This window comes from Pseudonaja textilis, chromosome 5 (genome assembly GCF_049901715.1).
Source record: "Pseudonaja textilis isolate UNSWEBS1 chromosome 5, rPseTex1.2, whole genome shotgun sequence".
In the NCBI taxonomy this organism is placed as follows: domain Eukaryota; kingdom Metazoa; phylum Chordata; class Lepidosauria; order Squamata; family Elapidae; genus Pseudonaja; species Pseudonaja textilis.
The window spans coordinates 54,057,181-54,084,973 of NC_141994.1; the positions used below are offsets into that span (position 1 = coordinate 54,057,181).

Here is a 27,793-nt window from a genome sequence, read left to right on the forward strand (position 1 = left end):
TTGACAGAAAGTCAAAAAGCAGAAATCACGTCTGATTTCCTTTTCATTTGATAGAAGGTGCTTGATACTAAATTCGAATTATTTTACGCTGCAAATCTTCCTCAGAGCCTTTTGAGCCAGGTTGCTTCCCTGATGCCACCATCTTCCTTGAGGTAAATCCCACTGGAATTCCTACTAAGTAAACTGAAGAACCACACTTAAACGCCACGTTTAATCATAAACCCCAACAAAGAAGCACAAATACTGTGTTCCTGTTCCTCTGCTTGCTCAAATAAATTACATGATGCTCTGAATCAGAGAATTTCAAATAATAATATCGAGGTTTCCCTACAACGTCGGAATTACAAACGATTTAATTCCAGGCAAACTTGGAATTAATAGGATGCGGTGCGAATGCGACTGAATGCGGCTTCTTATTCACTGTAGCAAGTCAATTTAGTTGACAGATAACAACATCTTTCTTGTACCGGAGCAGGAGGGGATGGAAAGTAGTGATATTCACACAATCAGAGTAAAACTATTTAAATGTTTTGAGCCTAAGCGTCCGAGGGCCGCTATCGAATTTTCTCCCTAGCCTATTTTTGGGGGGAAGGGGAGCCGTTTCTAGACGTCTCTGAACATATATGGTTCTCAAAGCAGGTAGCAGTCAGTCAAAAAATAGGCAAAATGGATACATAGCCGGGGACGGGGGGGAAACCAGCATTACACCATATGCAAGAACCGCAAAAGTCATTGTCAAACCAGTTCGAGGGCGAGTGTTATTTCCCTCGGAAACAGAATCCGTTTGATGATTAAGACAGTAGGGTCGATCACGTGGCAAAGACTCCCCCAACCTGGTACCTCCCGGGTGTGCTGGATTCCTCCCCCATCGCCCCCAGACGGCCTCACCTTGACGCGATTGGAAGGCATAAAATTGAAGGAAGGAGGAAGCCTTACTGGAAGCTACCTCCCCGCACACTGGAGAATCCCGTCCCAATTCTCCCCCGGGCCGCAGCAAGTGCGCAACTCCACCGCCGCGCTCCTAGAAACGGGTTTGGGCAGCTGGGTACATACAGCCTGTCGGGGAAACCGCCGTCTCCTTCGCGAGAGATCTTAGCGGCCAGGAGCGTTTCGGATCGCTCGCAAAACCGAGAGAGATGGAGCCGTCAGAGACGCAGCGGTCTCGGGATCTGGCTCGGAAAAAGGAAGAGCGGAGCGCTATGCTGACCCTCACCTTCGCCCTGAGCCATAAGAAGAAAAGCAGCATCTCCAAGACAGTTCGTGTTTTCGAGGTACATCTGTTGAAAGTTCGGTCTTATATACCAACAGGTTCGCCCCTTGTGTCTTCTGAAAAGCCATTCAAGCTTGGGGTTCGGTGCTTCCCAATTTGAAAGGAAAAAGAAAGGAGGAAACTCCTCAGGTCTAGGAGTCTGATGAATGGAAAAGATGGTTGGAAGGAAATAGGCTAGAAAACTGACACCGAAAGCAGCTCCTTGCATACTCTATCTCAGTTTCATAGTTCAAGATAGGCTGGATTTCCTGTGTGGAATTATTATATCCATAGATACACAGCCCATTTAGGAAACAAATGACAAGGGGAAACTGTTAATATATTTCACACATATATCTGGATTTATTTTTAATTTTTTTTGCAACCATGCTCTTTTGATGTTTTATGCACATTCATTCAGCACTATTTGTGCTACTAATTACATTAAATTCCCATCATGGGTTTCTTCCAAGGAGTTCAAGGTAGCATAGATACTATTTCTTCCTTCCTCGTTGTGTTATCCTAATGACAATTCTGTGTCATTTAACAGAGAAACTAACTAGTCCAATATTTCTTTGGAGCTGGATGGAAATTTAAATCTAGAATTTAAAGCTAGTTGTTTTAGCATCATACTTCCTACTGCATCTCTGTGTGCTCAGGACTGTTCTTGTACTCTTTCTCCTGAGGTATCTGCCAGATTTAAACCCATCTTTATCTTTTGCCCTAAATTACACTCCTTTGGTTGCACTCTTCAGCTTAAACGTGAAGTAGAGAACAAAAATGATAATTCTATTTCTTAGGAGTAACTGACTTTTTTCTAAGCTATTGTACATCTACAGGCAAAAGATATAGCTGCCTTAAGGTTTGGTTCACATTTTTCACACTCAGAAGCATCTTTGGGAATTCAAAGCATACTTGAGATCTATTGGAGAGTTTTGCAGTTGTATCTCCTACTCTGTGTGAAAATAAATAAGAAATCTTATGAACTGTTTATTAGGGGAGTGATTTAATATTTTGGGAAGTGTTTGATTGGTGCGTATGTTTTGAGCATTAAAGGGAAATATTCTTAGAAGAAGAAACTTTTTATTTTCTTTAACAAGCTAAACTGGTAAAAATACATCTTCCTATGCTGGGCTTTTATAGATGTTTGAAGCTAAAATACATCATTTTGAAAGCAGACCAGCTAGAATATCAAAGAATGCTGATGGCAACCTTGAATTTTTTGTAAGATGTGAAGTTCAGGACTTTGAGGTTAGCAGTCTTTTGAATTCCTTGAAGAGAGTGGCAGATGACGTGGAAGCTTTCAAAGAAGAAAAAGGTATGTCACAAAAGGCTTTTACCTTCTTTTTTCCTAATATACCTTGTGTGTCCAATCACACTTGGCCAATAAAGAATTATATCTATCTATCTACTCTATTTATTATTATAGCAAAACATCATGTTGAAAAGCAGGGTCTTTCAATGGATTACATAGGAATATTGTTATTATATTCACCAACTCCCACACAATCCCTCAGCTGGTAAAGTCAAGATTATTTTAATTATGATCTCATTGATCAACTTCTTTGTCTGACTTGAGTCTATCTACATAAATGTTGAAACTATAACTACCAGAATTTCTAGACTGTTTGGATTTGGGGCTTTGTAGGGTCAACGTATCTGAAGGTATCATGTTGAAGAAAAATTGTCTACGTGATACCACTGAACAAGTAAAGTACTCTTGCTACTCTCATGGAACCTACAAATATCACACTCTTACAATGTGCAGTTGATATTATTGTCAACAGTTCCATGGTTCCCAAAGAAAATAAGAGATCTCGACTACTGCCATCATCTGATCACCAAGTTTGACCCTGATCTGAATTTTGACCACCCGGTAAGTTAAGTTTCTATCTTTCCAAATTATTGAGGCTTGGGGTTACCCACATCCATATCAAATCTTGTACCAATAATAAAACAGAGGCTTCTTGGTGCAATATTTAACCATCCAGTTGAAGATAGTTGCTCTTTTTATTTTTCCTGACATAATTAATTACTCTTCTTGCAACCACTGTTCAGAATATAGATTGAACACTGGTGATGTTTCTGTAAAAACTAAAGTATTTTTTTAATGAAGGAGAAATTATTGTGATGGGGCTTATGTGGAAGAGAGATGAAACTGAAAAAACATGTACTTGCTCAAATCCAAGTAGATCTACACCAGTGGTAGGATTCAAATTTTTTTACTACTGGTTCTGTGGGTGTGGCTTGATGGGTGTGACAGGGGAAGGATACTGTCAAATCTCCATTCCCTCTCCACTCCTGGGGGAAGGTTACTGCAAAAAAACCATTTCCTCCCCACCCCACTAATCTGCTTTCTAGCTCCATTCTCTTGTGCAGAGCAACAAAAGAAGCTCCAGCCAATCAGCTGGGACTCAGGAGGTGGAGAATAGATGGGGGCGGGGCTAGTCAGAGGTGGGATTTGCCGGTTCTCCGAACTACTCAAAATTTCTGCTACCAGTGTTCCAGAACAGGTCAGAACCTGCTGAATATCACCTCTGATCTAAGCATATTCCACTGAAAGCAAAATAAGAACTGGAGAAGACTTTTTTAGTGCCAAACATTGACAAATTGGGTTTTGGTTGTAGCTAATGAACAAAAAAATGAAAAAGTTTTATGGGAATTCTAGATGGACCAAATAGGTCAAAATTAAGGTAGGGTTTTCTCTACATGTCAATTGTCACTTGTCTCTTTGAGGAGCCTTTGGTGCCTCGGAGGTTGGTTGTTTTCTTGCAGATGTTTCTTGCAGATGTACCCAAATTAGATAGCATAATCAGTCCTAGTCACTAGGGCTAGTGACTGATGATGTTACATAGTTTGGGGAATGAAAAATCTGCAAGAAAACAACCAAGCTCAGAGAGCACCAAGGACCCCTCATTTCAACCTTCAGCTACAAATATTCTCCTATACTGGTACTTAGTTCTTTCATCCCCTTTTATAGCCAAGGACCACTACAAACTCCTAATTTTATGTCAGTTTGGTTTCATATGCTGCCTTCAGTATAAAGTTGAAAGGCAGGGCAAACCCATCCACACAGAACAAGTCAGTAAATCACTTGTCGTGCCTCTGTTTCTCGTCTTTTTAAGGGCACCATAAAAGCTCTGAAATCTCTTGTTCCGATGTTCACCTAAGTAACAGATTTTCTAAAATTCTCTTCCCATTGTCACAATTAAATCCAAGAGCAGAGCTTTGGAATGGAATCATTTAGACTTTGGCAAGCGGCATTTTTCTTCTTCTTCTAGGGTTATGCTGATCCAGAATATAGGAAAAGGAGGGCTTTTATTGCTGACCTGGCATTTAACTATAGACAGTAAGTGCATCAAATTAATAATTGAACAAAAGGGTAAGCTTTATGTAATCTGAATACTTTCATCCTTACAAATGTTTAAGGATATGGCTCCACGCATTTTCAGAGTGCAGCCCTGATATGTTACCCAAAGCCTGGTGTGGCCCTCAAGCCAACATTTGTGCAGTTCTGCCTTATAATTTGAGCACTGGGTTGCTTCATTAAAGATCTGTGACTTCCTGTTTGTTCAGCCTCCCTTGACAAAATACCTTAAGAAAAACCTCAAGAACTAGTATTTGTGAGAGGTTTTGTGGGAAGACCAAGAGAGGAATGCAAGAAAACACATTAAAAACAGTGGGGAGGAGCAGTGGGAGAATCAGATGACAGCTTATCTCACAAATGACACTTCAGCCCAAGTGCAGAAAAATCTGGGGAAAAGCATTTGAACATATCCAAAGACTTTGCCTTAATTAGCTCCTACAGTATAAATAAGGCTAGGAAAACCCTAGCATAATTTCTAGCTTCCAGCTTAGCGTTAAAGATAGCCTACTGAAATCTGCTTTCTTAATTTTGCCTGGCTGTGTGAAGCTTGACAAAATGGATCACATAAACAAAATATGGAAATCTCAAAAATGGAATATATTTAGGACTAGCAATAGCACTTAGACTTATTTACCGATTTACAGTGCTTTACAGCCCTCTCTAAGCAGTTTACAGAGTCAGCATAATTGCCCCCAATTATTTGGGTCCTCATTTTACCCACCTGGGAAGGATGGAAGGCTGAGTCAACCTTGAGCCTGCTGAGATTTGAACTGCCAAATTGCAGGCAGCCGGCAGGCAGCAGAAGTAACCATTGTGCCACCAAGGCTCTTTTGATTCTCTTTGCCTTTCCAGGGGTGACCCTTTGCCAAGAGTTGAGTACACAGCTGAAGAGACTGCTACTTGGTGAGTGTGTGACTTGAACCTAACAGGGATTGCTGCAGATGGGGAATGGACAGTGCCACTGTCTCCCCCATCTTGCAATTTTCATGTTCATTAGAGGTACTTCATGTAGAAGGTAGTCCTCAGCTTATAACTGATTATTTAGCAACCGTTCAAAGATACAGTGAACTTGAAAAAAGATGACTGGCAACTGGTCTTTGCATTTATTACCGTCAGAGCATCCCCACAGACATATGATCAAAATTCAGGTGCTTGGCAACCAGCATTTATTTATGATTGTTACATCATCCTGAAGTCATTGATCACCATTTGCAACTTTCCCAACTGACTTCTGACAAGTGAAGTCAATGGGGGAAGCTGGATTCACTTAATAACTGTGACAAAAAGTCATAAAATCAGGTGTGAGTCATTTAACAACTGCCTTGCTTAACAATAGATATTCTGGGATCAGAATATCCACTGTTAAGCAAGGCAGTTGCTAAACGTTCTGGCTGTAAGTTGTTCTAGTTGTAAGTTGAGGACTACCTGTAATAGAACTTTAATCTCATTTTGCTATCTTTGTATTGCAGTTTTGATAAATAGTGATCTATGGAACTTTTGTATACTACAGTATCTTAAAAGTAAAAAATACATGTCTTTGCCCACCTGTCCTTATAAAAGAAGAATAGTCATATTACTTAAGGAAACGAGCTGACTTGTCTATATTTATTTTATTTTAAATGTTCAGCTGTTCACATGGCTATTTTCTCCAGATCAGGGGTCTCCAGTCTTGGCAACTTTAAGTCTTGTGGACTTCAACTCCCAGAGTTGAAGTCCACAAGTCTTAAAGTTGCCAAGGCTGGAGACCTCTGCTCCAGATGGCTACCTTTCCAATATACTAGAATACAACTTAAAATACCCTTCCTTACTGGGGATGATAAAAGTCACAGTACAATGTAGCTAGACAGCAGCCAAGTAGGAAAGGCTATGGTCTACAAAGTGCCAGTATAATATTCCATTTCAAACTGGAGATATGCAACTGGTTTTTGATAGTGGAGAATATATGTAGCTCGGGTGTAAGATGAGGCTGGAGGTTCATTCTCTGAGCTTATGGGTTGATTTCCGAACATTTTGTTACCAGGCTAGGTAAATCTTCAGTGGAGTTTATAGGATGTCAGTGTCAGTGTTTGATTTAGACTAAATTCTTCACACTAACGGATAGGTCCAGAACACCAACTTAAAAATCATTTCATTTGCAGGTAATTAGAATAAAATATATTTGCTATTATTCCTTTCCATTCTTACATTTAATAAAATTTCCTATTCTATCATATGAAACATTACACCTCCACCAACAATGACAGGGCAAGACACTAGAATATAAATGGAGAGCACACCCCACTCCTTACTAGCACTGATGCTGCTGCGTAATTTGGGTGGCGAAATGTCTTCAAGAAAACAGGCAAGCTCAGGGAGCATCAAGGTCCCCACATAATGCATCACAGTAAGAATCTTTGGAGCAGAAGCATCCATGAGGAAGGAATGGTCAAAACAAGGAAATGGTGATCGGGGTGGTACATTTATAGATTTGGTGGACACAAAATACAGACTTTGTTTATGCTACTGTGACCACCATCTTGCCTTTCCCAACAACTCCTACATGGATGCTGCTTGCTTGGAGTGCTGCCACAAGACTTTTGAACACCTTAGATAGCACAACTCTGATTTATGTTTCTTTTAAGTGAAGTTTTTTTGCTAGTTAACAATTGTTATTTTCAGGAAAGAAATTTACCAGAAGCTAAGTGCTCTCTACCCCACCCATGCCTGTAAGCAGTACCTGGAAGCCTTTCGTCAACTAGAAAAATACTGTGGATACCAAGCCGACTGTATCCCACAACTGCAGGATGTCTCTGCTTTTCTGAAAGGTTAGAGCAATTCTATGGCTACTGGTGTAGAAACACACTTCAAGGAGCCTCCAGGCCAAGCAATGTGGCATGGCTCAATAGTACTCCTTTCTAGCACAATAATTAGCTTTTTACTCTGATTACTCTCTGGTTTATGCAGTTGAAGAAGCTCGTGATTCTGGGAAGGCATCCAGTTTTTGAAATTTGCCAAAGGCCAATAAGCAGCAGAACTCCAGAATTACTTTTGGAAATCTTTGGACTGGTGTTAATTTTTTAAAAAGTTATATTGGATACAATTTCAAGCATGGTATTGACCGGTGGTTTTCATTTGGTTTATGGATGATAGAACAAGGAAAAATCCGTACACTATTTGAAGGACGTACAGCAAACAATTATAAGAATGTAGGCAAAATTTTAAGGCATTCAGGAAAAGATTTATTTCATCTATTTTGGGGCTGAATGGGCACAGGATAGAAGGAAGCCTGCAAGCCGTGTCAGATGGGGCATTTCTACCATCTTTGAAGTTGTCAGAAGTGATGTCAGGGCTGGGCTGCTGGGGGTTCGCAGGGGTTTGGGAGAGCCCCTAGCTATTCTGTGCAGTTCAGAGAACCCCCAATTCCCACTCCTGGCTGGCCCCACCCACTCCTCCCCTCTCCTCCCAAGAGTCCCCACGCAGCCTGTTTGGGATGCAGGTAAGTACAGGGCACACACGGAGCTCATGGAGGGCGAAAAATGGGCTTCCAAGAAGTTTGGGGAAGCTGGAAATAGGCCCATTTCCAGCTTCCAGAGAGCCTCCGGAGCCCGCGGAGGCCATTTTTGCCCTCCAGAGGCTTGAGGAAAGCCTCCAGAGCCTGGGAAGGACAAAAATGCCCCCCCACCATGATGCAGGAGGCCAACTAGGCCACGCCCAGTATGGCCACTCCCATCCAGCAGCTGGGCCGAGAACCCTTTGCTAAAATTTTTGAAGTCTACCCCTGAATGATGTAACCTAAGCTCTTAAGCCTTAGCAGGAAGAACGCCTCATAAATACTCTCTGCATGTCTCAACTGGGTGCTGCTTCTGTCCTTATTAGCTCTCATCCATGTGCTGCAAAAGGTGCTTGCTTTAAATGTTGAAATGCACCATTTGCCATTCTTCCTCCTTAAACCGATCTTCATGGATTCAGCAGGATTCTTTTGGTTGACCTCAAAGGAAACACCTGAAGGAGATGATGATTGCAACATTTATGGAATCACAGGCTCCACCAGAGGCACAAACCTGATGAAATCAATTATACTGAGCAGCTTCTTGTTTCATGGCAACATCCCAAGAACACAGTTGATGACATTTGTTGACTTTGAGCTTATTGTCGAGTGCACGGGTGTCAAACTCGATCTCGTCACATGATGTAGCATGATGTTTTTTGCCTTTGCAGAGCCGGGGTGGGTGTAGCCTATACATGACACATCTGGCCCACTATCTACCAGTTTGACAGGCCTGGCCTAATGGTTTCCCCTCTCTCTTTTAGCTCATAGTCTAATGGTTCCCATTTAGAGAGCATTATGTTTAATGGCTGAGAACTGGCAATAAGGAGATCCACTTTGTATGTTTGGATCAGTGATTCTTTCTTAGGCCAACCTACTTCACAGGGAGTTGCCTTGAGTTCCTGATCTTTGATGAGATGATGGAAGAGGACGAAGATACCAATCCATTCAAGTAGCCCAGAAAGATCTGTGGGTTTTTTTTTTTAATCTAAAAGAGACAACAACTGATTCCTCAACAGATAAGAGCAGAGCAAAGGATAAATGTCCTCAAGGATAGCTTCCAGCTGTGGGGCAGGGCTTCTGGTCCCAAGAATGTGGGAACAGCTCGTGCTTAATCCTTGGCATTTCTGAGCAGGAATCACCTTTCTTTTAATAATGGAGTTGGTTTTCAGATCTTCCTGCTCCCTTCCTTTGGGGATGTCACTGTGAACTTGTTTATTTTTCTTACAATTTTGCATGTTGAAGGGCGAATACCTTGAGAAGGTTCCAGAATCATTTATCCAAGTTTCCATGATTAGATGGGAAATTAACAACCCTGCAGAAGAATAGAAAACAAAAGGGAAGAATTTATTCATATGAAATGCATCTGTGAAAGAGAGACATTTTCATGGCAGGACAATGCATGTGAAAATGGAATAATAACATAACAGCAGAGATTGGTAAATTGCATAAGTATATTTTCACCACGAGATGAACTGCAGTGTAAATTTCTCTTATAGAAAAATCGGGCTTTAGCTTGAGACCAGCTGCAGGTCTACTGTCTCCTCGGGATTTCCTTGCTGCCCTGGCATTTCGTGTCTTTCAGAGTACCCAGTATATAAGGCACTGGTCATCCCCCATGCATTCCCCAGAACCGTAAGTAGAAGTGAGCTGATAAATGTCATGGTTTTCTAAGTGTGTCCCTGAAGGCTGCATTTTATTCGGACTGCTAAACCTTCTCCTCATGCCATTGCCACCCATGGTCCCAAAAGGTTGGGTGATCACTCTGAAGAAGGCAAAACCAGCACTTCAGTTTTTCCAGAATTGGGGCACAAGGGTTATAATTCTTAAAAAGTAGCTTGGAAAAAAAAATGGTAGGAAGCATTTAAGATTCTTGCTCACTTGGCCCTCAGACAGTTTTCACTGTCAGCCTCAATCATTTATGATGTGTTCACACCCAACACTCTTTTCTGGCCAGAGACCCATTTCTTTTATCCACCAGTTTTGTTTTCAGCCATATTTTATTACCTTCTGCTTCTTTTCAACTTTTGACATCAGAATCCAATACTAGCATGTGCACTGCCAATTTCTATCCTTTTAAAAAACAGCTTGTATAAACTTCTCTGAAATTTAAACTACACATGGGACTGTTCGTGTATAGTCCCACCCTTCATACTTTCTACTTCTCTTTCTCCCTCCTTTCTTCCAGCTGCATTTTCTAATAGGAGGCCAATATGGGAAGGGACAGGTATTCTTCCTTCTTTGCTTTGTAGTTTGTTTTCTCGTTTTTCAAAGTGGAAAAGAAATCAGTATTTTTTACAGCCTCAGATGGTCGTCTGGGCAGCTGCCCAAGAGAAGATGGAAAAGGATAATTTGTAGTGTAATCCTAGTCTAAAAAAAACTCTTCCTAAATGTAACCTAAGGAAGGCATGGACTTGTATAAAAAACCCTTCTCATTCTGAATTTCACATGAAATGTATGTTTACATCTTCTGTTTAGTAATGAATGGTATTTAAAACAGCAATTTAAAATCTTTATCAGCACTACAGTGTTCTACTCCTGGGAACTAAGATCAATGTTAATATGCATTGGCATTTTGGTTTGGGAGGTCCTGAGCAATTATTGAACCTCCAAGGTCTTTTTTAGAATGGAATGGAATGGAATAGAATAGAATAGAATAATTGGAAGGGACCTTGAAGGTCTTCTAGTCCAACCCCCTGCTCAGGCAGGAAACCCAATAGCATTTCAGGCAAATGTTGTCCAATCTCTTTTTTAAAACTTCCAGTGTTGGCGCATTCACAACTTTTGGAAGCAAGTTGCTCTGCTGATTAATTGTTCTAAATATCAGGAAATAATTTTTATTGGCTGCTACCCCATTGCTACTGCCTTTCTTTTTAACATTTCAATAGATTTTATTTAGTTTCACAATAAGATAAAAATACAAAAAGAAACAAAATTTAGAGAGCTGAGAGAAAGAGAGATGGGGTGCAAAGAAAGAAAGAAAAAAATCCGTGACGACTTCCAACTTTTTTCAGCGCAATAAAATACAAAAAGAAAGTAATAATTACAACCTCAACTTTTTGCTTTACATCTCACCACATTTCAAGCCAATTTCATAATTCATTCTAATATCAAAATCTAAAATCAAAGTTCTGGGTTTTTCTTCCCAGTTTCAAGCAAAAATCCAGAAGTAGTTTCTAAGTAGAAACAAAACTAGATAAAAGGTAAAGGTAAAAGATTCCCCTTTTCCAGTCATGTCCAACTCTAGGGGGCACTGTTCATCTCTGTTTCGATCCTGTCCTCCCCCAGGAAAACAGCCAGAGATGGACAAAGTGACTGGTTTGCAATATGCATGACTTGTTGTGAGATGTTAGTGTAACCACAAGCATCTGAACATCAGTGTAACAACAAGCATCTGAGCCTGACCGCCTTTCTGTAGATAAGAAAGGCCTTTTCCATTGGTCCCTTTTGTTTTGGTATAACTATGGTGTTCATGTGAGCTATCATCATTTCATCAGATGCACATGCTGATTTATAAATTTTCTTTTATATTTGCATCAGGAAATTTATGTCAATTTTGAACCCATCTCAGGCCCACCAAACTTTATTGTGCTAGAAGGGGGTCCCCATTATTTCCCCCTTACATAGGTGTCTGAAGTAGTTTCCATTTTCATACAGCCAGCATGGTTATACTCCTAGGAGCAGGAAACGATTAAAACAATCATTTTTGCCACCTCTGCTAATTCCATCACCTTTCACCATCTACTCTTATATTGTGGGAATTAGTGTGTTTTTCCATGTTTGTGCTTCTGCCCCGTTTTTTTTAAAAAAAGAAACTCTGCAACCATGGTTCCATGATTACCATCTCCTCTCCCTCATTGCTGCCAGTGTATTATGCCAAATGGAATAGAATAGAATAGAATGGAATGGAATGGAATGGAGTGCAGTGGAGTGCAGTGCAGTGAAGTGCAGTGCAATGGAGTGCAGTGCAGTGCAATGCAGTGGAATGGAATAGAAGAATGGAATGGAATGGAATAGAATGGAGTGCAGTGGAGTGCAGTGGAGTGGAGTGGAGTGGAATGGAATGGAATGGAATAGAATAGAATAGAATAGAATAGAATAGAATAGAATAGAATAGAATAGAATAGAATAGAATAGAATAGAATGAGTTGGAAGGGATCTTGGAGGTCTTCTAGTCCAACCCCCTGCTTAGGCAGGAAATCCTATACCACTTCAGACAAATGGTTATCCAACATCTTTTTAAAAACTTCCAGTGTTGGAGCATTCTGGAGGCAAGTTGTTCCACTGATTAATTGGTCTGTCATGAAATTTCTCCTTAGTTCTAGATTGATTCTCTCCTTCATTAATTTCCACCCATCGCTTCTTGTCCTGCCCTCAGGTGCTTTGGAGAATAGCTAAACTCTCTCTTCTTTGTGTCAGCCCCTGAGATATTGGAAGACTGCTATCATGTCACCCCTAGTCCTTCTTTTCATCAGACTAGACATACCCAGATCCAGCAACCATTTTCATATGTTTTAGCCTCCAGTCCTCTAAACATCTTTGTTGCTCTTCTCTGCACTCTTTCTAGAGTTTCCACATATTTTTACATCATGGAGACCAAAACTGGATACTGTATTCCAAGTGTGGACTTACCAAGGCATTATAGAGTGCTATTAACACTTCATATGATCTTGAGTCTATCCCTCTGTTTATGCAGCCTAGAATTGTGTTGGCTTTTTTGGCAGTCGCTGCACACTGCTGGCTCATATTTAAATGGTTGTCCACTAGGACTCCTCAACTAGCTAGTTGAGACTGTAGCTGTGTATGTACATATGAAGCATGTCATATATCCAAGCACTGGGGTGAGCTGAATTGATCAGTTGCTTCTTTGGGGATGTGCAACCAGTGAAGACATTATTGTGACAAAAGACTCCATCCAGCACTCTCACTGGCTGTTAAACCCGAAAACACTGGTTGATTCATTCATCTAAATCTTATGTTAGAGAATAAGATATATTTTAAAATATCTCATAATGGATCTGCACCTTCATCTGGCTGGCCACTTTATCCATTTCAGGATAGCTGGCTGTAGGATCATTTGGAGTCCTTTCCAAATTAAAAGTTTTCATCTTTGTATTTGGATACCTGTCCCTGAACATTTCTGACCACTTCCTCAACTAATAGATGACTGGATATACCACATATAGGCTGCAATAGTTTAGGGCCATCTTGGGAACTGATCTATGGATGCTCCACTTGGTTTGAATTTGGACTGTGTCTGCTCAGTGTAGTCCTTCAGTAAACATGCAAAATAGGTGGGAAATTGACTCCTGCATAGCTTTTGAAATTCACTTGCCACCTGGGGAATCGGCTATGGCAAGATTTTTCAATATAGCAGAAGAGACAGCTGAAACAGCAGCAGGTTGATACATATACAGATTATAGGATTTCTGTGGTTCGATGTTTAATGAAAAGTCCCTAAAGCCAGGGTTACCATAATGGCAATTTTTAACCTGTTTATTTTGGCAGGGATTGTTGTCACGAACTGCTGGGCCATGTTCCCATGTTAGCTGATAAGGACTTCGCTCAGTTTTCACAGGTAATTTTGTTCTTCTTATTCTGATGGAAGGAATGCCCCTGGCATGATGGTTCACATATTGATTGTGTTCATGGAATGTGCTTGAGTAATTAAATCATTAACCCACGTTTTGAGTTCGCATAATTCTCTGAACCATTAACTAACACAGCACAGCACAGCAAACAAATGAAAACAAATAACAATCACGATCAAAGTTAAAAGAATTAACTTTAGCATGCTGTGTGAATATCAGAGTGGAAAGTTACCAACTTTGCAAGCATCGGTCAAAGCCAATATATATACATACATATACTTGGAAGCTGTCTTCCTTTTTTCCCTTTGGGATGGTTTATCTAAGCTTGGATCTAGCACTCCATTTACATCTTCTACAAAAATTATTTCCTCCTCTGGAATTCTTATTAACATGTGCAAAAATCTTTCTTTTGTTCAACGCTGCCAGAGAGTATAGTTAATATTGAGTTAGACAAAGAAGTTTGACCTAGTATTAGATAGTGTTGCATTTGACTCCTTATTTGGGAATTTAGGCTAGACAGGAGACAACCAAACTTTCTGTGTAATGCTACCTACTCAACACAGAATTAATTCTTAGAGCAAGGTTTTGCAAAGCACAGCAGGAATTGGAGGAATGCTTGGAAATTTTAATAGAGAAGAAAGAAATAGAAGAAGAAAGAAATTTTAATAGAGAAGAAGAAATAAATTTCACAAGAAGAGTCCTCCACTCTTCTACTCACAACAGACTATGCCTCCAGACTTAAAATTTTTGGCTTAGATAACTTAGAACTACACTGCCTTAGGTCTAACCTAAATGTAGTACATAAAATTATCCATTACAATGTCCTACCCATCAATAACTACTTCAACTTCAACCTCAACAATACATGAGCACACAATAGATACAAACTCAGGGTAAACCTCACAAAACTCAATAGCAGGAAATACGACTTCAGCAACAGAGTGGTCAGTGCTTGGATTACCCTACCTGACTCTGTGGTTTCTTCCACTAACCCCAAACACTTTAACCTCAGACTGTCTACTGTTGACCTCACCCCATTCCTAAGAGGTCTGTAAGGGGCATGCATAAGTGCACCAACATGCCTACCATCCCTGTCTTAATGTTCCCTTTTATTTGTATCAATTTCATATATTAATAATCATGTTTATACTTATATATATTATTAAATGCATGCTTGACAAAATAAATAAATAAATAAACAAATAAACAAACAAACAAAGGTAAATTTTGCTAGGCAGCTATATGCATTCTGAACATTCCTCATGAAACCAGAAGGGGCCAGTGTAGTTCTTCAGTGTAAACAAAAGGCTGAGCTAATCTAGACTGATTATACATTTGTATTTATTTTTTAAATATATTTCTAGAGAAATTGATAAAGCATAAAAGCAAAATATAAACAAGATTTTAAAGTAGGATGATGTAGAAAATTAAAAATACGTACTAAAATATCGATTAAAAGTATTTCCATCAAGTAATGGAAAATAATGATGAGAACAATAGCAACATGAACAATGAGGAGCAGGAGGAGGAAGAGGAGAAAGAAAAGGAGGAAAATAGATCTCAGCTGATAGAAAAAGTTTACATATTCTATTTTTTTTTTAAAAAAATCCACAGCTGCTCTATCTCAAGGCCTGGGACAATAGCCACATTTTTGAAGACCACCCAAATATCATTATGGTGGAATGTCTATGGAGATTCTCAGTCATCCAGGTCATGGTTGTCCCAAAGGTGCTTTTCAAGAGGCAACTGGACTTTCTGGTTTTTCTTTGAAGACATTTCACTTCTCCTCCCAAGAAGTTTTTTCAGCTCTGCTCCATTAAGAAGTTTCTTGGATGAAAAGCGAAATGTCTTCAAAGAAAAACTGGGATGCCCAGTTGCCTTTTGAAGAGCACCTTTGGGACAACCATGACTTGGACAACTGAGAAGACATTCCACTGTCCACATTCCACCATAATGATATTCTGGTGGTCTTCAAAAATGTGGCTATGAAAAAGCACTTGTGGGATATTATGGTGGAAGTCACATGGATTTCTGAGGGGGAATGTCAATTCAAAGGACAGGTGCCATGGCAATGAAGGCCACTTCCTAGATCTTGATAGTTGGCATAGCTTACTTGAAGGATCTGAAGTGCACCAACTCTGCTTGATATTAATGGATGAAGATGGGATATAGGTAATCCCTCAAATAACCTGACTCCATGTCATGACAGACTTTATAGATGACTACCAACACTTGCATCATAACCAGTGCAGCTTGCAGAGTGGAATTACATGGAAATATTGAAATACACCCATGCTGCCTTGTGGCATTGCACTTTGGACCAGCTGATTGCTCCATAACTTTCTGGAGAACAACAGTAGTAGCAGCAAATGACAATGTCAAACTGTCTCCTGTTATACCATTTTTTCAAATGTTGCACAGGCCATTGTCATTTTCAGCAAGCAGCTGTTGCCTGGGTTGGACTGAGCAATGCTGGGTTAAATTGCTTTAGGATAAACAATCTGATTTATAGCTCTGCACTGGTGTTGCCAGATGTTCAAATCACATGGGGTGGATTATCTCACATTAGAAAGTATATGCTCCGCTTCCATACATTCTTTTTCTTGGCTAAACAAAAATCCAAAGATGAAGTACTGGCTCTATATTGTATTATTAACAATCATTAAATAATAAATTGACCTAAGGGAAGTTGCAAGCAAAACAAACCATGCGAGTTGTTTATCTTAAAGATGACAATCTTGCTTAGAGTGTAAATATTCCTGGAAAAAGACTCTGTATTCCCATAAGCAAATTCATGGAGAATGTGTCCAGCAATTGCTATTAGACCTCAATGCTTTAGGGAACTATACAGTATCTCTGATCAGCTGATGAAGGACAAGGTTGTGAGAGATCTTTTGGCTTCCTGCGCTTAACTTCAGCGACTGCTGTCAGAAAAATTATGCTGGATTAAATGAAGACAGGTTCTGAACTGACCATTTACTTGGGATTAGTTTACACGACAATGGTCTACATAGTCTGATAGATTTCTAATTTGTTTCTCCTTATTAAGTTACAGGCAGGGGGACTTTTTACAGCATATTGCTTAATTCTTTCTCCTTGACTAGTGTGTTGTGCTGCTAGGTCCTAAAGGGGAGGAATAGGGATCATCAGGGGAAAAACCAAGACATGAGCACAGGTAAAGGTGAAGGTTCCCCTCACACATATATGCTAGCAGTTTCTGGCTCTAGGGGGTGATGCTCATCTCCGTTACAAAGCCAAAGAGCCAGCACTATCTGAAGACGTCTCTGTGGTCATGGGGCCAGCATGACTAAACACCGAAGGTTCACAGAATGCTGTTACCTTCCCACCAAAGTGGTCCCTATTTTTCTACTTGCATTTTAACATGCTTTTGAACTGCTAGGTTGGCAGAAGCTGGGACACATAACGGGAGCTCATTCCGTTATGCGGCACTAGGGATTTGAACCACTGAACTGCTGACCTTTATGATTGACAAGCTCAGCGTCTTAGCCACTGAGCCACCGCGTCCCTGAGCATAGGCGCACTTAAAATCAAAATTAAACAGACAGCACACTGTAAAAATCTCACTTCAGAATTCAGAGGTTTATTGAATTTAAAACATAGCAAACATAAAGCACTTACATTAATCACATTGCAATGAGAGTCAATCCGACAAGCAATCAAGGGGACGGCTTGAGACTTGATTGACAACCTCCCATTACACAGCCTCGGGTTCTAATCACAAGGAGACATGACTTTCTGAAATCTGCCACTCTGCCATAGCAACAGGGGCAGTTGCTAGCTCCTTCAGCCTAAGGGCCACAACATAACTATTTTTGTATATGTAACCAACAGAAGTTCCACTTTCCCCATGATCTTAGCCCACCACATTGTGCCAGTTAAGCAGCTGTCCTGCTTGCAAAGCACAATTTCAACATACATAGCATCACTTCCACATACTCGGGGGGCACAAGCCCATCACGCGGGCATCCCTGATTTTTCATAACTTAATCAATGCTGCACTGTGTGCTGGGGATGTGACCTCAAGATCGTCACACATATAGCCATTCCTTGATTATGAGATATGAGATAATATGTGTTAGCAGGTTTCAGGATTCTGTAACTCTTGCATGCAGGTCAGTGGTGGGATTCAAATTTTTTTACTATTGGTTCTTTGGGCGTGGCTTGGTGGGCGTGGCAGGGGATGGATACTGTAAAATCTCCAGTCAGAGGTGGTATCTACTCAAAATTGCCACGTACTGATTCTCCAGAACTGGTCAGAACCTGCTGAATACCACTTCTGATGCAGGTAATCTCATAAGGATGCTGGACCTAGCCCAGGTTCCCTGAGATAACAACAAGCCAGGAAACTGGATCAGGGACAGCATCAATGGCACTTAGGACACAGGACACAGATGATAAATCAATTCTTTAATATTTTAATTATAACATTAATAATTAATGCCACAGTTTAATTAATTAATTTTTACAATTAATAATTATGTATTTAATAATTAAATAACATTAATACTTCATGATTCGATTGTTTTTTTACTTTATTATTTGTAAGCCAACGAGAGTCACTTTGCAGAGGAGGTGACATAAAAATTTAAATAAATACACACAGACACACACACACACACACACACACACACATATACACACATACATACATGCATACATACATACATACATACACATACACACACATACACATACACATACACACACATACATACACACACATATACACTGCATAGCAGTGTAAGCCCTGTTCCTTGTGTATATGCAATTGTGCAATGGAAGATTGTCTACACAGCACATAGAGGGGCAGAGGTTGTGACACACTGAAGATACTACTGAAAAATAATATAACTCTTATGGAATGGAATGGAAACATGGCTTGTAATTTTAATAAAAATCAATGTGCTTGATTTAGGATATTGGGCTGGCCTCTCTTGGAGCATCTGATGAGGATATTGAGAAATTATCAACAGTGAGTACAAATCAGATTGTCAAGCACCGGGGAAATCAGAAGATGCATGCAGTTCAAATGAGCTATTGCAAGCTTAAGCATTCTACATGAATCTGGCCAACTGATGGTTGAGGGGAATGATAAGACAGTCATTCAAGGAGGGCTGGATCTCTTGCAGGTGCACAGGGACTCATAAGTTATAATGCATTTGTCCCCACTCTTAGGCATAGCCTGGTCATCTCCTACACACATTTCACAGCAGAAATACAATGCCAAAGAGCCACAGGTATTCAATAACATACATGAATGGAACATATGACGTAAATATTCTATGGTTTCCAAAGAGCCAGGACATACTGCTTATTTACTGCAAGAAAATCATATTGTGCTGTTCTTACATACATGGAGAAGGGGAGGGAGGGAGACAGAGAGAGAGATGGAGGGAGGGAGGGAGGGAGAGAGAGAGAGAGAGAGAGAGAGAGAGAGAGAGAGAGAAATTCTATTGATTCTATCATCATGTATTATGTTCTTCCAGTATAGGATCCCTCCCCCATATCCAGCCATCCAGGATTCAAGTACCAATAGCATGGCTTTTTCCAATCTACTGTACTTCAGTATATTGTCCATCGAAATAGGAACTACTTTCTAACACACCAGGAAAGTGCAAAGTTGGAAAAAGTGATTAGATAGGTGCAATTCTCATTGGGACATCTTTGTATTTCCCCTTCTTCTTTACAGTACTGAACTTTGGTGCCCCAATTCAGCTCGTGGCTATTGTGCTGTTGTTGTTTTCCCAGAATGCATCAAATATTGTATCAATCAAAGATACAGTGAGAAAATTGAAAGGTTGCCAACACTATACTCTCTCAACCCAGCAAAGAAGTATCAAGGGAGATGAACAAATAACTTCATTAATCCAAGGATGAGTGGTAGCAAATGCTGGATTAAGAATTGGGAATGTTTTTTGTTTTTACTTCAGATGAGTTCTCATAATCTGTTTTTTTTCCTTCTCTTCTTCTTAGTTCTATTGGTTTACAGTTGAGTTTGGCCTCTGCAGACAAAATGAATCTATCAAAGCCTATGGAGCAGGCCTCCTCTCTTCCTATGGAGAACTGATAGTAAGTTTTAAAAAGTGTTGTTGTCTAATATAGGTCTTCCCTAGAAACACCGACAGCTTAGGAGTCTGCAATATTTTGCCACAGATGGGCATTACCATTAGGGAACACTGGAGGGTAACTCAGAGGCAAATGAGATCTATTTTAAAGATGAAGTAAAACTCTTCACAGGATCTTAATGATGAACAAGATATTTCTCATCAACCAACTGTAATGAAAACTCAGATTGGCCATTGTGTAGTAACCCTTGACTTACACTCATTTGTTTAGTTGACTATTCAAAGTTACAACAGCAAAAAAAATTTGACTTATGATTGGTATTCATACTTATGATTATTGTAGCATCACTGTGGTCACGTGACCAACATTTGGATGTTTGGTAACTGGCCTGTATTTATGATGGTTGCATTGCCTTGTGGTCATGTGATTCCATTTGGCAACCATTGGATAAGCAAAGTCAAAGAGGAAGCCAGACTCATTTAAATATTGTGTTATTAGCCTAACAAATGTGGTGATTTATTAACAATGGTGGTAAGAAAGGTTATAAAATGCAGCATAATTCACTTAAAAAATATCTTGCTTGGCAATGGAAAATTTGGGGCTCAGTTGTAGTCATAAGCCAAAGACTACTGGTATTTAAAATGTGTGGCTTGGATTCAAACCTGGTGATAAGTAGAATAGATCCATTAAAATAAATGGAACCTGAAGTGTCCAGTGGAGTGTTTTTATATGACACCCCTTTTCATATACAACATACATAAAAATATGCAACACCTAGAGAAAAGAGTAGAACCTCAATTGTTATCTTGATTTTTTTATGTCCCTCTATCCCAACCCATGGATGCCCTTAAATTAAGTTAGTTCTGATTTAACTGTTATTAGGTGACTTAGCATCAGAGGTGGTGTTCAGCCAGTTCTGACAGGTTCTGGAGAACCGGTAGTGGAAATTTTGAGTAGTTTGGAGAACTGGCAAATACCACCTCTGACTGGCCTCACCCCCATCTATTCTCTGCCTCCCAAGTCCCAGCTGATTGGTTGGATCTTCTTTTGTTGCCCTGGACAGGAGAATGGAGCTGGAAAGCAAGTTAGTGGGATGGGGAGGGAATGGGATTTTGCAGTAACCTTCCCCTGCCATGCCCACCAAGCCACACCCACCAAGCCACACCCACAGAACCAGTAGTAAAAAATTTTGAATACCCCCGCTGCTTAGCATGCAGGCATACTGATGTAAAATTTCCCCCGAATTAGTAAAATTTACAGTAATTCAATTGAATCGATGAGATTTACAGTAAATCATGCCTATTTTAAATCCTATTGTTTTTATTGGACCTGTTTTAAATTCAATGTATTTTTATAGAGACATAAAGTGCCTGTAATCCATATACTGCTGGCCACTGCTGGATGCTATGCCAGTATCCACCATCTAACTAAGCTGGCTGAGAATTACAGAAGATGTAGTCCAGGGTAACTTTAAGGCACCCCTTTGGGTGGAAGATTTCACTTGGCTGCCCTAGCTGAAGTTATCCAAAATGATTCCAGTTGTAACACTGTTGTTAAATATACTATCTGTTTATAAAGCAATGGCTAGCCAGTGTTTTTAAAAGAAGGCAAATTTCATAGTTCATTTTCAAGTACCATTTGGCCTAGAAAGTCATTTTGTCCTTCAAATGGGAGGTGACATTTAAACATACTCTATCTGAACCCATAACTTACCATGACAGTGAATGCGGTGTTTCTTGAACTTTAGAAAACTGACCAATACACTCAGTTTTGCACTATATTTTTACTGTGTGTTCAGCTGTTCTGCATTATATACAATGAATTTTATGTTAACACCCAGGCTGGAGTTGAGCCCATGTACAGTAAAATGAAATGGCCCATAGTTCACAGCTGGCAGGCGTTTTTCCTCTGCATGCTTCATTTGCTGAAAAACAAACCTCCCTTCGTTGTGAAAGGTTATGTCGGGTCATCAAGCACTTTTTAAGCATATCTTCCCACTGCCAGAATGAAAGAGCCAGAAGGAAAAGCTGGGTCTGAGATTATAAAAACTTTTCAGCATGTATTCGTACGCCTTGAGCATTATGTCTCTGTATATTATTACAAATGGATATGGTTGAAATTTAAGGAATATTCACAGGGAGAATCAACTCAACATCATGCGATTGCAAATGAAATAATTGAGCTAAAATTCAACATTTGGAAGAGAATTAATGCTGCTTTCCCCCCCTAAATTTCCTATTTCTGACTTTGGGAGATATTAGAAGTTTCAAAAGATAAATATGTCCTTGGGCTAGCTTAACTCCTCATGATTGCTGTACATGACCAAAGGCTTGTGTGTGTGTGTGTGTGTGTGTGTGTGTGTGTGTGTATTTTAGCTTCCCAGTTTAATTTACTCCTTTGGAATTCCTTAGCATCCATCCAGCTACAACTAGATCTGATTCTGAATTTGAGCATGGAAAGATTAGGCAGGGGTCAAATTAGAAACCAACAGCTTTGAAACAACATAATAAATGAGGGCTTTGTTGAGTCATATTAGAATGCCATCACCATTTCTGGAAAAACATCCTCTTTTGTCCTTTCTTTCTTTCTTTCTTTCTTTCTTTCTTTCTTTCTTTCTTTCTTTCTTTCTTTCTTTCTTTCTTTCTTTCTTTCTTTCTTTCTTTCTTTCTTTTCCTGACACTTCCAATAAGAGTCATAATATGAGGACTCAGGCAGGGATGTATCTCTGGAGTAGATGTTCATAACCTGGACACCATCCAGATTCATAGATGTCAGCTGCCAAAATCAAATCTCAGTCATAGTCACTGCGCCTGGGACTCCTGGGAACTGAGAACCCATATACTTGGAGAGTGCCAAAGCTGGGTAAAACTGCTTTGAAGATTCTTCTCCTCCCCCCTCCCCATGGCAATTAAGAAATACAGTAGCAAGGACTACCATGGATGTAATGACAGACTGAAGACAGCTCCACTTTTGTGGAGTCAACAACAGTGTTGAATAGAGGAACTGGTGAATTGATCAGGTTCTTGGAACTCCTCTCTGGGTCAAGGAGAGAACAATAATCAATCACTCACACATTTGCACCATACGAAGAGATAATAATATAGCCATCTCCAGCAAATTTGATAGTTCTGGGAGCCAGGGGAAAAAACATCTTGCCCAAACCGTGGCTAAGCATCTTCAAAGAGATATTGGATTCATCCACTTCCTCTCTTAACTAATCTAGGAAGTTGCTCATTATTAATTTACTAGAAGTTAAGAATATTCCAAATGATGTTTTATTACACTTGGAGAATCTCCTTCCACTCCGGGTGAAAGAAGTTCTATGTAAGTTTAAGAATTAAAAAGAAAGATCTCCTTTCTGGAAAACAGCCAGAGGGAGGTGGGAGGGAGAGACTAGAATGTGGATGTTGATAAGTTAATGAGCTAGAATTGAAACTTTGTTTTCTGTGGTGTGCTAAAGTTTTAATAAAAGAATATATGAAGACTTTAAAATTAACTTTAAGAAATACTCTTGTAAAAAAGGTTTGCTGACTGGAAAATAAACAGATGATAAGAGGGGATTTTGAAGACCGACTAGAGGGAAGTTGAAAAAAAAAAGTATAATTAAAGGAAAAAAGTTCCAATGGAGCAATGCTATTTGACTAGAGAAGAAATTAAGGCTGCTAGGGAACACTGTTTCCTAACAAAGAATGAGACTGATTTGAATGTGGATTTGGACTTTTTTAAAAAATGCAAGATTACAAAAGTGACATGGAAAAAAAACTGTGGGTCTGAAAATGGATTTTAAAATGTCAGAATATGACAAGGAAAAAGATGACAGAATGGATTTACAAACAAATAAATATACAAACAAACAAACAAATATCCAGCTGATATTTTAATAAGTAAAGAAAACATATGAATAACTCAAAACAATTATTTGGAAAGCTTTTTTATTTGGCTTTACAAAAAGGATGTCCTGAACTACTGAAACTATTCCTGAAAGGAGACAAAGAAAAAAATGATAAGAAATCAATCTGTGGAACATTTGGAATTAAAAATCAAACTTTTTAAAAGTAAACAGAGGGATTATAAAATATACTTTTTTGACCAAGACCAAATAATATATACCAGTTTCTGATAGTTATAAATGGGTTTTTTTTTTTTTTTTACTAAGACTGAATAATGAAACTGTAAAGGTTTGTTTATAAGTGGGAGAGATTTATTTTGCTTTATTACTTAAAGAAAGTGATCAGTTAGATTATATAGTGGATTTATTTGATTAAAGTCAATGTGTTTATGTGTATGTGTGTTTTACTAATTCTAGTAGCTTTTACTAAATTTTTGTTGATTAGTATCAAATGATTAACAATTTGGTTTGGGAATAAAATATGGGAAGAAGAATTTTAAAAAAAATTAGAGAAGGTGTTATGTTTTAACACCTGGAGAGATGACTGGAGAGAGTGGAAGTAATCTTTTAGCTCTTTTTCTTGTTTTCTTTAATTTTATTTTTAAAATCTCTGGCACTCCTCTTTTTCTTTACTTTGCTTTCTATATTTTTTCTTAGTTTGCATTAGTCTTTTATCTTTGTACTTATCAACATATCAACTTATTATTTAAAAAAAGAATACAGTAACAACAGTAGTCCAGGTATCAAATAGTCTGGCTAATATACTTGGCTGGAAATATATTTGTTTGAAAATACTGAGCATGAGCATAGCACCTCTATTATTAATTAAAGCAAACACATCATTTTTGCATGCATGACTAAAAAATGTATTTGTTTTATGGATTGATTAGTTGAATAGCTGGTTGGGAATAGATATTGTTTGATTCTTTATCATGATGGTTAGTGTAACAGAGGCAGTTTGGTGTAGTTGTTAAGGCATCAGGCTAGAATCCCAAAGACTGTGAGTTCTAGTCTCTCTTTAAGCAGGCAGGCAGCTAGGTGACCTTGGTCCAGTCACTCTGTCTCAGTTCTTGGAAAGCAGCAATAGCAAACCAGTGAAATCTTGCCAAGAAAACTGTAGGGACTCATCCAGCCAGTCACCAGGAGTCAAAACTGACTAGAATGGACAAAAAAAAAACAGAGAAACAAACAAAAAAGAAAACGGGATTTCCAATTCACAGTTTAAACAGTTCCACATAGAGTTTAAAAATTAAAATCAAACACTTTACAATTTTGATATGAAATAACTTTGCTTAACTTTGCTCGATCTCATCTGTCTTTAAAAATGTACAAAACTGGACATTAGAAATGTGCAAATCAAATATGTCCAAAAAAGCTGAATTAAATGTTGGTTTGCACAGAAAACAATTCAGTTGACTTCAATCTAAAATGAATTCTTCTGTTGTTCTTCACTAAAAGTATGCTTTATCAGAAAAACCAGAATATAAACCCTTTGATCCAGATGTGATGGTGGTCCAACCTTATCATGACCAGACCTTTCAGCCCATTTACTTTGTAGCAGACTGTTTTGAAGATGCAAAGTCTCAGCTACAGTAAGTATAAAGATGATAGCTTCATATCACCAGATTAGGCTGATCTGGATTTATATCAAGAGTGCAAAACTTGCAATCTCCAGATGTCCATGATCAAATGTATTCTGCAAAGTTCTGGTGAAGCGGATGTTGGGTTATGATTTTCAATATGGGGGAAGGAAAACTATTAGACATATGGGAATGAATGTTAACCACATTTGGCAATTTGATGAAATGTTAATTAAAATTAAACTTTATTTGAAACAAAGTAACTCCATCCATGATGGAGCATGAACTCAATGTGACTTTCAAGCTGAATAGAGCTCCCAACTTTAAAAAAAACTGTGTAATCTTGGTTTAGAACTTCTTTCATTAACATATAGCAGGGATTTCCGGTCTTTAAAGGTAGTTGGCATTAGTACCTTTGGAGTATGTAAACATACTGATGATACAATTATAAATTATTTGCTGGTGAGAACCATCCAGAGGTGGGCATAATCAGTTACAAAGCACTTATGACAATTGTTCTAGCCACTCACTTCCTTAGAATATTCTGGACTATCTATATTTACATGTTTCTTTTCTGGGCAATTAGACATACTGAGGTGCAGCTATTCATCTATTTTATTTTCCAGGAAAGGGATCCCAGATGTCTTCTTAGGAATAAAAGTTGTACTAGGGCCTTCCCATTTTTTAAAAAAATATTTGAAGGTTGTTATTAAAAACCCTAATGATATATGTGTATGTAGATCAAAGGTGGGGGAAGAAATATGAAGTTCCACTTATATATTGGATAGCACTCATCTTCAAAGAAATCAAACTCACATGCATGGTAATTGTTAAAGCCAATATTAGTTTAGTGTTAGAGGTAATGGTATATTATGTTGTCATGCAATTGGAAAAAACTATTTTTCCTTCTTCAGACCAGAGATACATCCTTTGTTCCTTGCTCTATAGGAAATATGCTCTTACAATCAAGAAGACTTTTCCTCTTCACTACAATCCCATTACCTGCACCATGGAAGCTCTTGATTCACCACAGAAAGTATCGGAAATTGCCAGTCACTTGAAATATGAACTGACAACTCTCTGCCATGTTTTGGAAAAGCTTTTGTAAAATAATGGCCCTAATTTATGGTAGGTATAAGACAACCATTAGAATAGTGAAGATCTTTCCTCGTTTAAGTAAATTGTCTTCAACACTGGAGAAAAAATGAGTAGGCAAGCAGTCCATTTAAATGAAAGGTTTTGCCAAACAATAGGAACAAGAAGCCTTGGGAACTGCAAATCAGACATTTTGGAGGGGAAATGTTCAATGGCAATTTGCTTAATTCTTGCATGACATTTTGTTAGAAAACAAGTTTCATTCTTGCATTACATTTTGTTGGAAAACAAATTTACTCCTTGTAATTTATTTTTCTTTATTGTTTTGGTTTTTTGATGTAGCCCTACCTGATATAGCCCTGCCTGACTTGATCAAAGGCCTTCTGGTTGTTAAATGTCTGTGCAATGTCTACAAATCAATGTTCTTCAGGAACTGAGAAGAAATACCTTCTTAGGATTTATATTTTTTTCCTTTTTAATCTGTATTATTATCAATATCATCATTCTTTGCATCCTGCTTAGTAATAAAATTCTCTGGATGGGTTTAGGATGATAAAACTTTAAAATAGAAGAGTCCCGACAACAAAAGAAAAACGTATCATTGTAAACATGAATATTTTATATAAAATGCCACAGTAAGAACAAAAGTTTAAATAATCATGTTTAGTAAAATTTGCACCATCTCCCACATTCTCGGTGGGATGGAGGAGAATTCCTCATGCAACAAACATATAGAAGGTTCCCATGAGTCTTTCAGGGAAGGTGTTCCATAGTTAGATGCCACCACAAAAAAGACTTTCTGAACTTGATAATTCATCACCAATCATCAGTGATTGGCGAATATCTCCTTCATGAATTTATCTGATTCATCTATACCTGGCTCAGTTATATATTTTTTTTCAAATTTTATTGATTTTAATTAATCACATTTCTTAGTGTTTAATAAACGTCATGTTTTAATTTGCTTAACAATTCTGATTATATTCTCAATCTCCACCCCTTTTTTTCCAACCACTGGTAAAATAGATTTCATGTTTGATAGTATTCTGTGTCTTCTTTCTGCTTAATTTTCAGTGTCAGTCTATCCATTTCAATGTCAGTCTATTTACTATCTTCTTAATTATCTCTTCATCTTGTAGTGTTTCTTCTCTAATATTGTGTGAATATAATCCTTGCTGCTGTTACAAAATGGCTCAGTTATTATACTCCATTAATTCAATAGTGGAAAATTAAAGTAGCTCTGATTATCTTTTCTCCTAGCTGCCGACCAAATTCATTGTACCTACCTAGTTATCCATTCTTTTGTTGAGATTAGTTGTCTAGTCAGTTGATCTCTAAACCAGGATGATTTGTCTTGTCAGTTTGTCTAGTAACACTGCAGGGTTATTATTTTTTATTGTAAGCATATG

The 27,793-nt window shown here is 38.6% G+C and overlaps 1 protein-coding gene across 1 annotated transcript; it reads left to right on the forward strand.

The window, feature by feature from the left end:
* Window positions 1–1,136: 1,136 nt before the first annotated feature.
* On the forward strand, window positions 1,137–27,793 carry LOC113438075 (tyrosine 3-monooxygenase-like). Its single transcript, XM_026703283.2, has 12 exons — window positions 1,137–1,271; window positions 2,393–2,567; window positions 3,037–3,125; window positions 4,531–4,598; window positions 5,469–5,519; window positions 7,275–7,420; window positions 9,642–9,777; window positions 13,651–13,720; window positions 18,670–18,726; window positions 19,728–19,823; window positions 25,168–25,301; window positions 26,238–27,793. The coding sequence occupies exons 1-12, from the start codon at window positions 1,137–1,139 to the stop codon at window positions 26,395–26,397; spliced, it is 1,317 nt and encodes a 438-aa protein (XP_026559068.1). The 3' UTR covers window positions 26,398–27,793.